Raw genomic sequence first — 15,796 nt, 5'->3', positions numbered from 1 at the left:
ATGTTATTGCAAAACTCTAGCATACTCTAAGAATAGGCTCTTTCATTATCCCTATATATTTTTATCATTCACAATCTTCTCAAAGTGCTTTTGGAAAAAGTCCTAGAATATTAACTGGTGCAATAAGTGTGTTAGTCTTTCTTCATCCTCTCTAAACTGCATGGCTTGTACCTAAAAAAATTGTATAGGTGCAAATGTTCCAGATGTTTCCTAGATTGCTGTCAGATATTAACTAGTTATCCCGCTAATTTCCTGATTTTTCTTCTCATTTCTATTTCTCTGGACATGTGGGGCTTTAAAAGTACCCTTTTAAAGCATTAATTAAGACATCTTCTCAATTATTAACCACTGTGAGTTGTTTTTTCTTGCCTGTAGCCCTTTCCATAGCTGTAAGAGCTCCAGTTGTTTGGGGCACAGGTTTCATTCCTATTTATTCCCCATGCCATTTTCTTTTCCCCATGACTCTTCACTGATGTAACTTACTCTTCTTGGATTTTCCATTTGACTTTTTAACCCTAATTACCTCTTCTGCTACTGATTTTCTTAATCCATAGATACTTGCTTTTATCCATAGAGGCTGAAAAGAAACAAAGAAAAAAAAAATAGATCCTTCTTTAGCAGAGCATTTTTCTTTTCAAAATAACTATAATCTGTATACTTAAATTTTATAGCCCCTTATTATGTAGTTCAATTTTATACCTTTTCATTGGGGTTTCAGAAAGAGAAAAAAATCTCACAAAAAATCTGCTTCCATACCTTTTTTTTTTTTTGGTTGTTCAACCAGAGAAAGCTTGTGTTACTGGTTTCAAGGGATGTTATTATGGGAGAAATCTCATTCCAGAGCCTGAGGTGACTCCTGGACTATTTCTTCAGTGGTTCCTATCTCCTCACTGGCTGCTTGCTCCATGGGGCTTAGTGATGTACAGGTTGGGATGTCTGCAGAAGCTGAAGGATGAGGGTCCACAGAAGCAGTAGAATTCAGAAAGCAGTAGCTTATTGGTGCATTAGTAAAGGGACTTAGAGGACGAAAGGGGCTCTTAAATATTTCATCTGCTTGATGTGACCAGGAAGAAGGACCATAGCCCAGTGTTCACACTTCATCAGATCCTCACCACTTTCTTTTTCAAGTGAATGAACAAAAGAAGAAAGAGAAAATACCTTCTGCTGCCTCCTTCCCTAAATAGCCTTGCTGATGATTTAGACAAAGAGAAGAGAGGAAGGCAAGTTGGAGCAGATGAGGTTCATGAAAATTTGAAGGACTGGAGACACAATATGTTCTTCCTTTCAGCATTATCTCTAAAATGAGAAGATTAGGTTTCTTCCATTGGTTCTCATTCTTATTTACAACATGACTAATGTGAAAATAGGTTTAATATGAATGTATATATTGAGACTATATTGATTTACATGCCATATCAGGGGGAAATAGAGGGGAGAGATGGGGAGAAAATTTGAAACTCAAAATCTTATGGAAGTGAATGTTGAAAACTAAAAATATTTTTTTTTGGTGAGACATTTGGGGTTAAGTGACTTGCACAGCTAGTAACTATTGTGTGTATCAGGTCAGATTTGAACTCAGGTCCTCCTGACTCCAGGGCCAGTGCTCTATCCACTGCACCACCTAGCTGCCCCCAAATAAATTTATTTTTAAAATGAAATAAAATGAGGTTGAACTAGATCTTCTCTAAGAACCTTTAACATTCTTTTATGATCTGGTCACTCTTCCTTTCATGAGGTCCTCATGTGTTTAAATTCAACTATGAAGATGAGCAAATTAATTCACTTTAGCTTCTATCCTAGTGTAAGTTCACATTCCAGAACTTCATGATTTTCATTTTTATAAATTTCATGGAGTGGTTGCTATGATACTTTTCTTCACAGCAGTTCTTAGCTCCTAATATCTAGCTGATTCTTTTGAAAACTTCTGTCATTTTAGATGAAAAACCAATATGGTAAAGTAGAAAGAACAATGGATTTGGCATCAGAGAATCTGGGTTCAAATCCTGGCTCTGACACCATCTGTGTGACTTTGGACAACTTCCCTAGACCTTTTTATTTCCTGATATAAAAAAATGAGGAAGTTGGCCTAGATCTCTGAGGTCCCTTACAAATCTGAATCTATGGTCCAATCTATGACTTAATTCCCTGAACCATTAATGAAGTATAGAAAAACAGCTTATCCGCTGTTGGTGGTTTTATTGCCTTCTGTTAAAAAAGAATAAAACCTTATAAATCATCTTGTCCAACTCTCTAATTTTGTGTACAAGAAAGCTACAACCCAGGGAAGGGAAATGAGTTGTCCAAGGTCACACTGGTGGCAAATATTAGAGCCAGTATTTAAATATAGGGCTCCTGACTTCAGAAGAGAAGGGAAACTGAGCATTTCCAAATGAAACCACACCGGTGAGACTGAATTCTTGGTGGAATAAAAGGAAACAGATGCCTCCAAATTAAGTTACAGTGGCTTCCAACTTCTCAAGTGTTGTTAGAACAGAAAAACTTCTAGAGAGTTTTGAAAACAAGAAGTCTAATGGGCAACACCAGCATATGAGTGTAATCTAACAAGAAAAATATTCTTTTTCAAGCAACATTCACCATTTTTGCTTTGGTTCTTCATCTATGGCTTAATTTCACTAAACTTTCACTTTCTGTTCTTATCGGAATTACAATGAGATTATTAAATCAGATCTGCTATTACCTTTGCATATTTTGGTGACTTTGAACATTTAGACTGAGTCACTGCATATTTTTAAAAAATTAACTTAAACCTATGACTGTTCCTTTGATTTTCTCCCCTACTTTCTGGCTAAAGAACTTTGTTTTTATTTTGGTATACTACAAGATGTAGAGTATTTTTAAAATATTTAATATTTAAAATATCTCTATGGCTTATGATATTTATGATATGTATGTATATATATTTTTTTTCACCCATTATTCTGTCTCTTATTTTTCAATGCTCTTTTGTAACAAAGACTGTAAAAGCAAGGTGGGGAAATGGAAAAAATCCTAACTCTGGAATCAATTCAATTAAAAAAATATTTATTAAGCACTTGCTATGTGCCAGGCACTATGCAGAGTTTCAAATCCTAGCTTGACTTTTCCATTTAATAGCTTAGTGACCGTAGGGAAGTCACTTAACTTCTCTGAACTCTCATGCCCTTGTCTATTAAATGGGATAATAAATGACTACTTATTTCACACGGCAATGGAGAAGAAAGTAATATGTGAATATAAACGTATTTTCTCTTATATTGCTAATATTTTCATAGAATCATAGAATTCCAAGGGTCTCGCAGTAGATAAACTCTAGCCTTGGAGTTAGGAGGACCTGAGTTCAAATCTGACCTCAGACACTTGAAACTTACCAGCTGTGTGAACCTGGGCAAGTCACTTAACCCGGATTGCCTTATCAAAAAAAAAAAAAAAAAGAACTATACAATTCTAGAGCTGGAAGTAGATTTTTAAGACAGAAACATCAGTATACTATTGGTGAAACTGTGAATTAGTCCAGCTATGGCAGAAAGTGATTTTGAATCATGCTAGGAAAGTGATTAAGATATATATCTCCTTTCAAATCCCATCTGTCACTTACTACTTGTTGACCCTGGGCAAATTAATTAACTTCTTTGGAGCTCAGTTTCTCATCTGCAAAATGAGGTTGCTAGACTATATGATATCAAAAGTGCCTTCCAATGCTAAATCTAAGGTCCTGGGACCTCATAATTCTATGACCTACAAATCCCATTGATGGGCAGAAACCTCCAAGGAGGTCATAGATAAAAAGAAAGTCTCTGTATGCAAGAAAATATTTATAGTAGCATTTTTTGTAGTAGCAAAGAATTGTAAACAAAGTAGATGCCTGTCAACAAGAGAATGGATAAACAAACTATGACACATAACTGTAATGGAATTGTACTGTGAGAAATGATTAATATGAAGAGTTCAGAGAAGCATAGAAAGATATATGAACTGATGCAAAGTAAAGTAATCACAACCAGGAAAATCAATCAATAAACATTAAGTACCTACTATGTGCCAGACAGGCAGTTAGATGGCACAGTGGATATAATGCCAAGCCTGGAATTAGGAAGATTATTTTTCTCAATTCAAATATGACCTCAGACACTTACTAGCTATGTGCAAGTCACTTAACCCTGTTTGCCTCAGTTTTCTCATCTGTAGAATGAACTGGAGAAGGAAATGGCAAACAGTTCCAGTATGTTTGCCAAGAAAACCCCAAATGGAGTCTCAGAGAGTTAGACATGACTGAAAAAACTAAACAAAATGTACCAGGCACAGTGTAGAACCCTAGGCACAGTGCTAAGTGATTGATACATGCAATAACTAAAACAGTGAAACAGAAAACAAGAACAAAATTAAAATAAATATTGTATAAGTCTGATAAAGCTTAACCCTGAAAAAAATATATATGAAAATGTATCAATCGCCTTTCCTTCTGTGAAAAGGTGGAGGACCATGGGGGTATAATGATAGACAGTTAACATATTGGCTGGTTTTGCAGAGCTACCTTTTTCTTGCACCTTTGCTTTTATTCTTGGTAGCAAAGAATGGCTCTCAGGGACCTCATTTCTCCTTTCTTATTGTGTTTTTTGGAGGGGAGGAAAAATTGACTTGACTTGGGTCACACAACTAGCATCTGAAATCAGATTTGAACTCAGGTCCTTCTGACTCTGGGGCCAGTGTGCTATCCACTGCGCCATCTAGCTCCCTAGATGCTGTCTAGATAGGGAAGAAAGGAGGAATACATTTGAAAATTAATTATAATAATAATAGCATTTATATGGTTTTTTTTAAGTTAGCAAAGCATTTTACACTTTTCTTCCTTTGATTCTCAGAACAAGCCTCTAAGGTGGGTGCTATTATTAACCCCATGTTTTAGATGAGAAAACTAAGACTGAGAATTTAAGGGATTTGACAGGGTCACACAGCTAAGTTAGAGTCTAAAGCAAGATTTGAATATAGGTTTTCCCGATTCCAGGTACAGCACTGTGTCCACTAAACCACCTAGTTGTACCACCTGGGTGATGTAAAAGCAAAAGATGAATTCAAACTTTACAAATTAAAATAACAATAACTAGGATTTTTATCATTTTCTTCCTCTCCTACCCTGACATGACCTACATTTAGAGAAAGAATCTCTATACCAAAAGGCAGCTGGCACAGTGGAGAGAGTGCTGGAGTTGGAGACCAGACACCCTGAGTTCAAATCTTTCCTCAAACATTTACCAGTTGTTTCAACTTGGTCAAGTCACTTAATCTCTCTCAGCCTGTTTCCTTATCTGAAAATACCTCAGGGCAGCTAGATGGTGCAGTAGATAGAGCACTGGCCCTGGAGGCAGGAGGACCTGAGTTCAAATTCTGACACTTACTAGCTGAGTGACCCTGGGCAAGTCACTTAACCCCAATTGCCTTGCCAAAAAGACAATATCTCCTATCTTATCTTATAGGGCTGTTGTTACGATCCAATGAAAACATATATACAGTGCTTTGTAAATCTGAGAGCCCTATATTATTAATAATATAAATATATTATAGCTATTATCATTATTATTATTATTATTATCTTCATTGACTTTTAGCCCCAGAATACACATAGAAAACTGGTAGGAGGTGAACCAAAGGCTAGGACCATCCGTAGACACAATGGGCCTATTCATACTTCCTTCTCTGCCCATGAAGAATCTTTCTTAAGTTGCTCCCTCCTGGCCTATACCTAACACATTCACTTTTCCAAGGAACTATTCATAAAGAAATCTGAAGTATGGCAAAAGGGTGCTCTTCTTCCCCTCACTTGAGCACTGGACCTTTCTCAGTTAGTACCCAGAGGAGGCTTGAGCTGAAAAATAAATGCACACTAATATAGTTATTAACCTGGAAGATCACAGAAGGATTCTAAATGCAATAAGTACCCTTGAAGTCGAACACTGCTTTGGTGTGTGAAAGCCCCACGTGGCATGGTCCACTCAGAGCAGAAAGGGAATTTTTGGGGGGGATATTAGGGTCAAATTAACTTATGTAAAAAAAAATTTTCATGATAGACTATTCGGCTCCATTTCTTCTACTACGAAGTGCCTGTCCCTCCAGAAAGATTTCACCATTGAGGATGTTAGATCTGGTTTTATCCTTTATAAGCTATTTTCTCCTTTTTTGTTCACCTTGTTTCCCTAGTTTCAAGGTGCCTATGTGTTTTAGAAGTTGAAATATGGATATGTGAGACATAATAATATGTATAAATATATTTTATATGTTGATGTATACATTGCTACTTTAAAAAATTAAGTATGCTGAATGCATACATTAATGATTAAGTACACAAGAGTAACCATGTTAGTGTCTCAACATGGCACTGAAATTCCAGAAGTGCCCTTATTTCTCAACAATGTCATTTTAATAAGAATCATTTATATGATGTCATTTATATAAACCTTTAAGGTTTGCAAATCACTTTGTGAATATATCTTATCTCATTCTCCCAACAGCCCTCTGAAGTAGATGCTATTATCCTCTATTTTACTGATGAGGAAACTGAGGCAGGCAGAGTTTGAGTGATTTGCCCAGGGTCACATAGCCAGTAAATGTCTGAGGCTGGACTTAAACTCAGGTCTTCCTGCCTCAAGGTCTAATGCACTATTTACTGAACCACTTAACTGCTACCAGACCTCTAAAAGCTCAAGATGATGTATTTATATATAGTATCAATGTTAGTTGAATTGTCTAATCTCATGTAGGTACACACAGATTTATTAGTTAGTTTACTGAGGATTAGATGCTCTATGGCTCTAGTCTGACTGGGGCAAGTGTAAAAGTTCAAGCTTGACTCAGAGCAAAGAATAAAGCCTCTGCCTACCGCAACCTTGATTTCCCTCTCTGATGGCATAAATGCCACCTGAGTGATCTCTATACTACAAAGAGATCAGCTGAAGTTCTGATAATTTTGCAGTTAAACCAAAGCAAAAGGGCCTGGTCAAAAATGTTTACTTGAGATCTAAAAATTCTGGAATTATGCCACTAATGGCCACTGTCCCGTATTTCTTTCAGATACCATTGTTCTCATCGCTTCAATAGCAGTTGTTTCTGCAAAAACTCAGGGTAATATTTTTGCAACATCCGCACTCAGAAGTCTTCGTTTCCTACAGATCCTCCGCATGGTGCGTATGGACCGAAGAGGAGGAACTTGGAAATTATTAGGTTCAGTTGTCTATGCTCACAGCAAGGTAAGTTTGTTTTCTGCATCACGGGTCAAGCTTTGTTCAAACATTTCAATGAATACATGGCATAGGGGAAAAGGTTGGATGTGGAACCACAAGACCTAGGGTCAAATCCCCCTTCAGACATTTTCTAAGTAACTATGGAAAAGTCACCCTCCCAGAGCCTCAGTTTTCCCATCTGTAAAATGGGATAATTATATTTATATATATATATATATATATATATATATATATATATATATATCGACATCCTGAAGATGCTGTAAAGAAAGCATTTTGCAATCCATAAAGCACAATGTAAATGTGAAATGTCAATTAATTGTTTTTACAATACCTATTTAAATGTAACAAATAGACATATCAGTTTGATTTCCAAATCCTGATGTTAGATGTTGATTGATGCTAGTCAGCTACATATTGGTAGGTAACGTTTTTTTCAAAATTTGATCATATACCAACACTATGCATTTGACATGTAAGGCAAGTGCGTTTGTTGATGTAATCTATGCAGCTAAAAATTCTATATCTACAGCTAAATATAAGATTCAGTACGATTTACTAGACAGGATGTTGACCTTGGGATCTGGAAAACCTAGGTCCAAATCCTATTTTGACATTTATTAGCTGTGTGTGTGACTCTGGGCAAATCACAACTTATATGTGCCTCAGGAGAAGACCTAGCACTTATCTACTAAGTCACAAGTTGATTATGTTCTATGTTGGTGGAGGGAGTTCCCATACCAGGAGTTCCTCATAATCATAGATCCTTTCACATATAACTACATATATATGTATATTTTCTTTTTTTATCTTTCCTGTTTAAAATTCTTTCATTCCTTTTATATCCAGGAATTAATCACAGCTTGGTACATAGGATTTTTGGTTCTTATTTTTTCATCTTTCCTTGTCTACCTGGTGGAAAAGGATGCAAATAAACAGTTTTCTACTTATGCAGATGCTCTCTGGTGGGGCACAGTAAGTATCAAAATAATCATTTGTTAATCATTGGATGAGTGCTATGCAGTCTTACTTGTGAATACTTCCATTGAAAGCCATTAACTTCAGAGAAGCAAGTTTAGTATTATATATATATATATATATATATAATATATATATAAAATGTTCAGGCTTAGTAATTGATACATGAGTGGAATAAAAATAAAGCAAACATGCAAAGTAAAACATAGAGGTTATAATCTGTGAAGTCAACCTATAACCTATAAGAGAATAAAAAGTTAATTTGGTCATGTGAAGTCCTAAAATTCATCAGTAATGTGTAAATACTATAATACTTCAGAAAACTGTTATTCCCTTGGCATGAATATACTCTCTACTTGGGCAGACCTAATATTCTCTATTGCCTAATAGATATTCACCAATCAATAAATAAGCATTTTTAAGTGCCTACTATGTGCCAGGCATTATTCCAGACACTGAAGATACAAAAACAATAATAAAACAGTTGCTGTGATATCAAGGATATCACATTTTATTGGGGGAGACAACAAGTAAATGAATAAATAGAAAAACAGAAAGATAGATGGATGCATGGATGGATAGATAACTGAATGAATACAAAGTATATACAAAAAGTACAACTCATTTTGAGTATTATAAACACTCAAATCAATTACAAAGGACCTATGAAGGAAGATGCTATCTCCCTCCAGAGAAAGAACTGATAAATAGAAGTATGTATAGTATGGTTCTACATATGTATATGTATGTATACATTGTATACATACATATAAATATTTGTATCCAGAGGTCACCATCTCTAAGGTGGGGTGGGAAGGGAGGGAAAAAATATAAAAAAATGCATAGCAGAGAATAAAAGAAAATTTAGAAGGAAGCATAGAAAGCAGAGTAGCTTTGAAAACAATGTGCAATATTTATTATATACTTTCTCAAAAAAGTAAACCGTGTGAAATGTAAATTCATGGTTTTATGTTGTACTGTATACATGGAAATGTTATTTTTTGTCTTTATGTATTTAAGTTCAAAATAAATTTTTAAAAATACAAAGTAAATCTGGAGAGGGAGCATTAGAAGCTAAGAAGATAAGAAATGGCTTTAAAATGTGTCATGTAAGCAGCATTTTGAAGGAAACAAGAAATTCTCAGTGGAGTTGAAATGGAAATGAATTTCAGGCATGAAGAACCGCCAGTGCAAAGATGCAGAAATGGGAGCTGGTGGGTCATGTGTGAAGAACAGAAAGAAAGACAGTCTGTCTCAAGTCTCAATTTGTTGGCCATAATAAGTCATAAAGCACTTTCCACTGTCAACCATACTTTTCCTTCTGTATTCTCTCTCCTCTTTTATTTGTAATACTTCCCTTTTGGTTCTTCCATAGAGTAGTCAAAGCAATTTTCATAAATTGTGGGTGTGATTAATTCAAGAATCCCTATGGCTTCCTATACTTTTAAGATCAAAATATAAGCTTCTGTGTTTACCCATCAAAGTCTTTCACAACTTGGCCTGTACCTGCCTTCCCAACCTTATTATGAGGGTCCGTGAACTTGGGTGGAGGAAAAAATTACCTCTTTATCTTCATTGATTTCTAACTAAAATTCAGTGTTTCCGTCAGTTATTTAAAAATATGATTCTGAAAGGGGGTTCATAGGCTTGCCCAGATGGCCAAAGGAGTCCATAACATAAAGAAAAGTTTAAGAAACCCTACAAAAAAGATATAACACAGTCTTGAAGTGAACCCACGGAAACAGGGCACAGTATGAAAGATGAACCCATAAAGGAGACTGGAAAGAAGTGTTCACACAGGCAAGAGGAAAGCAGGGTCGCAAGAACCCAAAGAGAAAAGAAAATCCTGAAGGAATGGGTAGTCAATAGTGTTGCTTCCACATTTATTATGACCAAAAAAAAAAAATCATCAAGCTGATGATGAGCCAGTCGCCATACAGTCTATCCCCAGCTTCATTCTCAGACCCCTCTAGCTTAGCAAGACTTGGTAGATTTTGGCTCTGCTCACTTAGTCTTCAAGAATGATAAGGCATTCCAGAGAAAGAACTGATAGCATCTGAAAACAGACCAAAACATACTATTTTTCACTTTCTTTCTTTCTTTCTTTCTTTTTTGTTGCTTTATTCTCTTCTTTCTTTGTTTTATTTGACTTTTTTCCATAAAATGACTAATATGTAAATGTTTTACATGATTATACATGTATAACCTAAAAAAAAGATAAAGCATCATAGGATTCAGTGAAGGAATTTATTCCTAATGAAATGTGTTAGAAAACTGCTAAAGCTGGGTCTGTAAATCCTGATTTTTTTTTGCATTCCCTAATAAGCTCACAGACTTCAGATATCTTTTTTTCTTCCATTTTTTGTAATGTCAAACTATATTTCTTTGGGCATTACCTTTGATTAAGAAGGTCAAATAGGAATCATTTTGTGAAAATGTAAAGGATTTTCCATTGTCCAAAGCTTCTACAGACTTCTTTGATTCCACAATAAATACATTACCACACAGAAAACATCAATTCCACAAAGGTGAATTCTCTGGAAAAATCATTGGTAACTTTTATTGTACCTTAGATTATAGACAAAACAAAAAGAAATAAAAAAATGAAAAGAAATTGACATTCCAATACTGGCAAAAGTTTTTCTGCTGTTTGGATCAAAAGACTAAGAGAACTATTATTCATACACTCAACTGGATCTGCAATCTCATCAACTGAAAGTTGAATGAAACTTGAATTCTTCATGGATGGATTCATAATCTCATTAGTGTCAATACTCCCAGCCTCTATGCAGATTGAAATCCCTCAATACGTTTCCATCTCAAGAGATTATTGCCCACATCTTTCTGTCAGTCTTCCATAAAAGATTCCCCCCAGTGCCACAGATGGTGTTGTCTTTTTTCTGTTACATGAAAGGTACAGCATCAGATAGTCTGTTGGAGCTCATCTTCATCTCATGTATGACCCACCCCATTTTCATATGCATCATGTTTCTTACTTTTTCCATGACTCTTTCTACATGTCAGTATTATTAATATGTTGCCACCTACTTGCATTTACTACACATATTCCTTTGTCCATTATGTCAACAAAGTCTTTGGTATCGTCAAGTGGTCCCACATCAGAAACTGATATCCTTTAATCAGTAGAAATGACATTGAAGAAGACACATTATCATCTGCTCTGCTGCTGTACCCTAAGGACCATGCAACCTTTCCATCTGACTCACAGCTGAAATCTTCTGTGTGTGTTGTGTCTCCCATTAAAATGTGTGTTCCTTAAAAGCAGGGGCTGTCTTACTTTTCTATTTTTGTTCCTAGAGGGTCCTTGAGGGGATGATTATGATCAGAATTTTACTTAAAGTAGTTTAGAAATGTTCTGGGCCTTGATGTAATTAGTATCTTGGCATCTGTGAATTGGAAAATTTGGAGAAGTTCACCATCTATAAGAAATCTTTCTTATCATCAATAGGAAAGCCTTCTTCTATTCAGATTCCATGCAAGACTGTAAATAACTTAAGTGAGCATACGTCTCCCTGTTTTATGTCTTGCTTGATGTTGACTCAGAGTGGACTACAAAACAAAATTTTTCCATGCTCTCATCTGCTACAGAATCTTACATGATTTAATATATGCATAGTAGACACACTCTTTGAAGAGAGAATTCAAAATACATTTTGTTGGATTGAATCAGATTTTCAAATCAATAAATAGTAGAGCAGGATCTCATGTTTTCTACATTTTAGTCAGTTATATGATTAGGAAGATACGGTCTGCTTTAGAAAACTATGTACAAGAAATATCTAGTCTCTTATCCTGTCATCATAAATGCCCTTGACGCATGCACAGACTATTTTCTTAAATGTGTTACACAGATGAATAAGCATGCATACAGTTTGGCAGCTGCTGGCACCTTTTTGGCCACCTTTTTGGATTTCTGTATTGCTTTATTAAAATCTAATCTGTTATCTTCTCCATTATTTTTAAATTTTTACTCATTAAGATATCTTGAAAATCAGTCCTAAGTACCTTTAAAATTGTTTAATCTCCAATACAGATTTCTTTTGTTTGAATATAGTCAGGTCTAGCAACACTTATAGACTTAATCTTCTTAAACATCGTTGTGCTTGTCACTAGGTACTGAGTTGGTAGAGTTCATTTATTAGTGTTGATGAGAAGACAGTATTACAAAAATACCAGCAAGTCTGTTTCTTTTAATGTCTGTTTTGGTTTGTTTGGTTTTTTTTCCCCTCATCTTCCAGTAATATCTATAAGTATTCTCAGGATGATGTAGCTTAACTGGGTCTCAGTTACTAGTGACTTTACCTGTATATTTATTTTCTACATTTTTCATTTAAATATCTTGTGCATATTTTATATATTTCTCTTTTTTAATGAAGAAGAATTTATTAAGCACTGTGATAGACACTGGGATTACAATAAGAAAAGCAAGATGGTGCCTGCTCTCCTGGAGCTCACATTCCTTTGGGGGAGACAACACAACACAACACAATACAATACACATTTATTAACAGCCTGCTCTCTGCCAAGCACTGTGCTATGTGCTGGAGATTATTTTATATATTTCTAATATAAACTTATAAGTGTATATATTGCTTCCCCGATTGAAAAACAAGTCCTTAAAGGCAGGAATTGCTTTATTTTTGTCCTTATATGCCCAGAACCTAGCACAGAGCTTTCTATATGGTAGGTGCTTAATAAATGCTTGTTACTTTTCTGATTTATTAAGAGTAGGTTCTTTTTTTCCCCTCAATTACTTTTTAATGCTTTGTGAAGCAACACTATTTGAATTCTTCCATCATATTCCTCCATAATGTTTTGCAAATGAATTTGTACTTGAAACTAGTGGTGCCTATGTGCCGTGTCTCTTGACATGGTTTCTGATCTCTTGATTTCCTCATCACAGTGATTTTTGCATTGGTGAAACACCAGTAGCAAATGGTATTAGAGTTAATGTCTTTGCTTTTATATATTTCCCATAGAGGGAAGGAGGCAGAATTGAAAGCTTGTTTAAAGAGCTCAGAGCCCAGCTACCACAGTCACATGCAATACCATATTTTTTATTCTAATTTGATGCTAATTTTTATTTTTGTTCTGAGTAGTTGATGATTATAACACAAAAAAGTCATTTTCTGTCTCAGGCTACAGCCAGTTTTATTTTTTGTAATGATATTTAATGCTAAAAAAAACCACCCTCTGACTTTCTTCTTGAAAAAAAAAATAATCCTTCAGAGCTTCTATGTGAGGCCTCTGAATAAATAATCTAAAAGACATTTTACCCTTTTCAGTTCTTAGAGTCAAAGAAAGTTTTCCCACACAGTTGCAGCATCTTTCCTTTGCATCGAAATCAATTAAGTATCAAGGTATCTTTTGAGTTAGTTTGGAAGCTCCCGTCGAGTTCATCATGGAATCTCTCTAACAATTCATCTTTTGCAACGGATGTTAAAATATCAGCTTTCACCGCTTTCATGTCTCTCTTTACTCATGCTCATTATGAGTGCTATAAGGTAAATGACCAAGTGCCCCATTAAGTGATGTTTCTTGTTGATTTTAGATGCAGAGTGAAATACATTCTTTTATTTGCCTGACTAAAGAGAGCTTGTAAACTATACTTCCATTTATCTATAACTTCATTTTGTTAAAGCAAGAATGTCAATATGGATATGGTTCCATTCCTCTGATAACATCTGCATCTATGAGTTGTGGGACAAATATTGTACATTAACAATACCAGAAGTTAAACTAATGTTTGTAGATAATTTAAGAACTCCCTATCCTTAGCTTCCCTCTAAACATCATCCCCTTTTTTCTGCCCCTCTGACACCATCAGCATTGAAGAAGAGCCATTTTGTATTTTTATCTAGTTCACATCATCAAAAAAATTAATCACCTAATAACCAATTTTCTGGTGAAGAGCCTCTCTGCAATGATTTAAGGTAACCATCAGATAGCAGACATAGGCTTTCATTAGGCCACTATGCAAAACTGATCCAAATTGGTAAGACCTGTCAGAGCTCAAGTTCAGCAAGGATAGCATTTTTATTCCAATCAACAGCATTTACTAAGCTCCTATTATGTGTCAGGCACCATACTGAGTACTGAAGATGCAAAAAAAGGCAAAAACAATCCTTGTCCTCAAGAAGCTCACAGTCTAATGGGGAAGGCAACTATATATAAATAGCTACATAGAAGCAACATACAGAGTAGGTAGAAAGTAACCTTATAGAGAAAGGCTCCAGTAGCTGGAGTGGACTAGGAAAAGCTTTATGTCAAAGGTGGCTTTTGAGCTGAACCCAAGGTCACTTCCACACCATGATGATACATCACAGTAGGATTTCTGTGAAGGCAGAGTAACAACAGGGATTGTGTGAGTTCCTTGAGAGCTAGAACTATGTTTTATCTTTCTTTGTATACCAGTGCTCAGCACAATACCTGGCACAGAGTAGGAACTTAATGAATGTTTTTTGACTGACTGACTGACTCATAGAGTCTAGATTTAGGATTTCATTAGTTCAGAGAACAAAAAACAGAATTATTTAACTCAGAAGTTCTTAACCTGGGGTCTGTGAACTTGGATAGAAGATAAATGGATGGATAGAGAGAAAGAAAGAAACATAGACAGATGGATAAATAGGTAGATAGGTAAATAAATAGATAAATGGATGATGGATAGATAGAAAGATATAGATAGATGGATAAATACGTAAATAAATAGATCAATGGATGGATAGATAGAAAAATATAGATAGATGGATAAATAGGTAGATGGGTAAATAAATAGATAAATGGATGATAGATAACCATATTTCAATATAGTTGATTTTCTTTGGAAGCCTATGTATTTATTTTGTACATTTAAATGTATAATAATGTTTTAAATAATATAATGTGCTTTTTTTAATGTTATTTTAATGTTATTCTGAGACCACCAGAGTGTCTGGAGGGTCCATGACACAGAAAAATTTTAAGAACTCCTGATTTAACTTGAAACTTTTTTTCTTTAAATAATAGAGTGAATAGACATTAGAACATTCCATAACCACAAGCCTTCTGTTAATGTAATCATTTCATTTTTTTCTATAACTTTCTCCCAACCCCCACAACTCCAAACTCACTCAAGCACTAATGGACATTTTGCATTATACACACACACACACACACACACACACACACACACACAGAAACACATGCACGTAAACATACATATAACAAAACAGAAAACCTGAACGAGGGCAGTCATCTGACAAAATGGTTGCTTAAAATACCTTTTTGTGTACAAGGCAAACAAAAATATATGACTCATGGGAAGACAAACTGTGTAAACTGAGAAAACAGCAGGATTTTCTTGCCAGCAAAAGGGAGACAATTGATTAACCAAACCTTGAAAGCTACAAATTTTTATTCCATTTGGGGTATTTTTTTCCTTTATTCTTTTTTTAGAGAATTCTAATGTATTTAAATTACTAAGGCACACAGATGAATTCTCACCATTAAAATTCAATTTCTGGTGGGCTCAACCTGGCAGAGTCTTTATCCTCCTTTCCTATTAGCATTCCTTTTTTTTCCTC

The 15,796-nt window shown here is 35.1% G+C and overlaps 1 protein-coding gene across 1 annotated transcript in view; it reads left to right on the top strand.

Moving 5' to 3' along the window:
• Positions 1-15,796, top strand: part of KCNQ5 (potassium voltage-gated channel subfamily Q member 5) — a 664,784-nt gene that overhangs the window by 531,184 nt on the left and 117,804 nt on the right. The window contains exons 4-5 of the mRNA XM_021000132.2: positions 7,063-7,238; positions 8,082-8,207. Coding sequence (XP_020855791.1) covers positions 7,063-7,238; positions 8,082-8,207 — 302 coding nt within the window. The remainder of the gene's footprint in view (positions 1-7,062; positions 7,239-8,081; positions 8,208-15,796) is intronic.

The sequence above is a fragment of the Phascolarctos cinereus genome, unplaced genomic scaffold (assembly GCF_003287225.1).
Source record: "Phascolarctos cinereus isolate Bilbo 61053 unplaced genomic scaffold, phaCin_HiC Scaffold_5;HRSCAF=322, whole genome shotgun sequence".
NCBI classification, from domain to species: Eukaryota; Metazoa; Chordata; class Mammalia; order Diprotodontia; family Phascolarctidae; genus Phascolarctos; species Phascolarctos cinereus.
The sequence above is the reverse complement of the archived record's forward strand: the minus strand, read 5'-3'. Positions and strand labels throughout refer to the sequence as shown.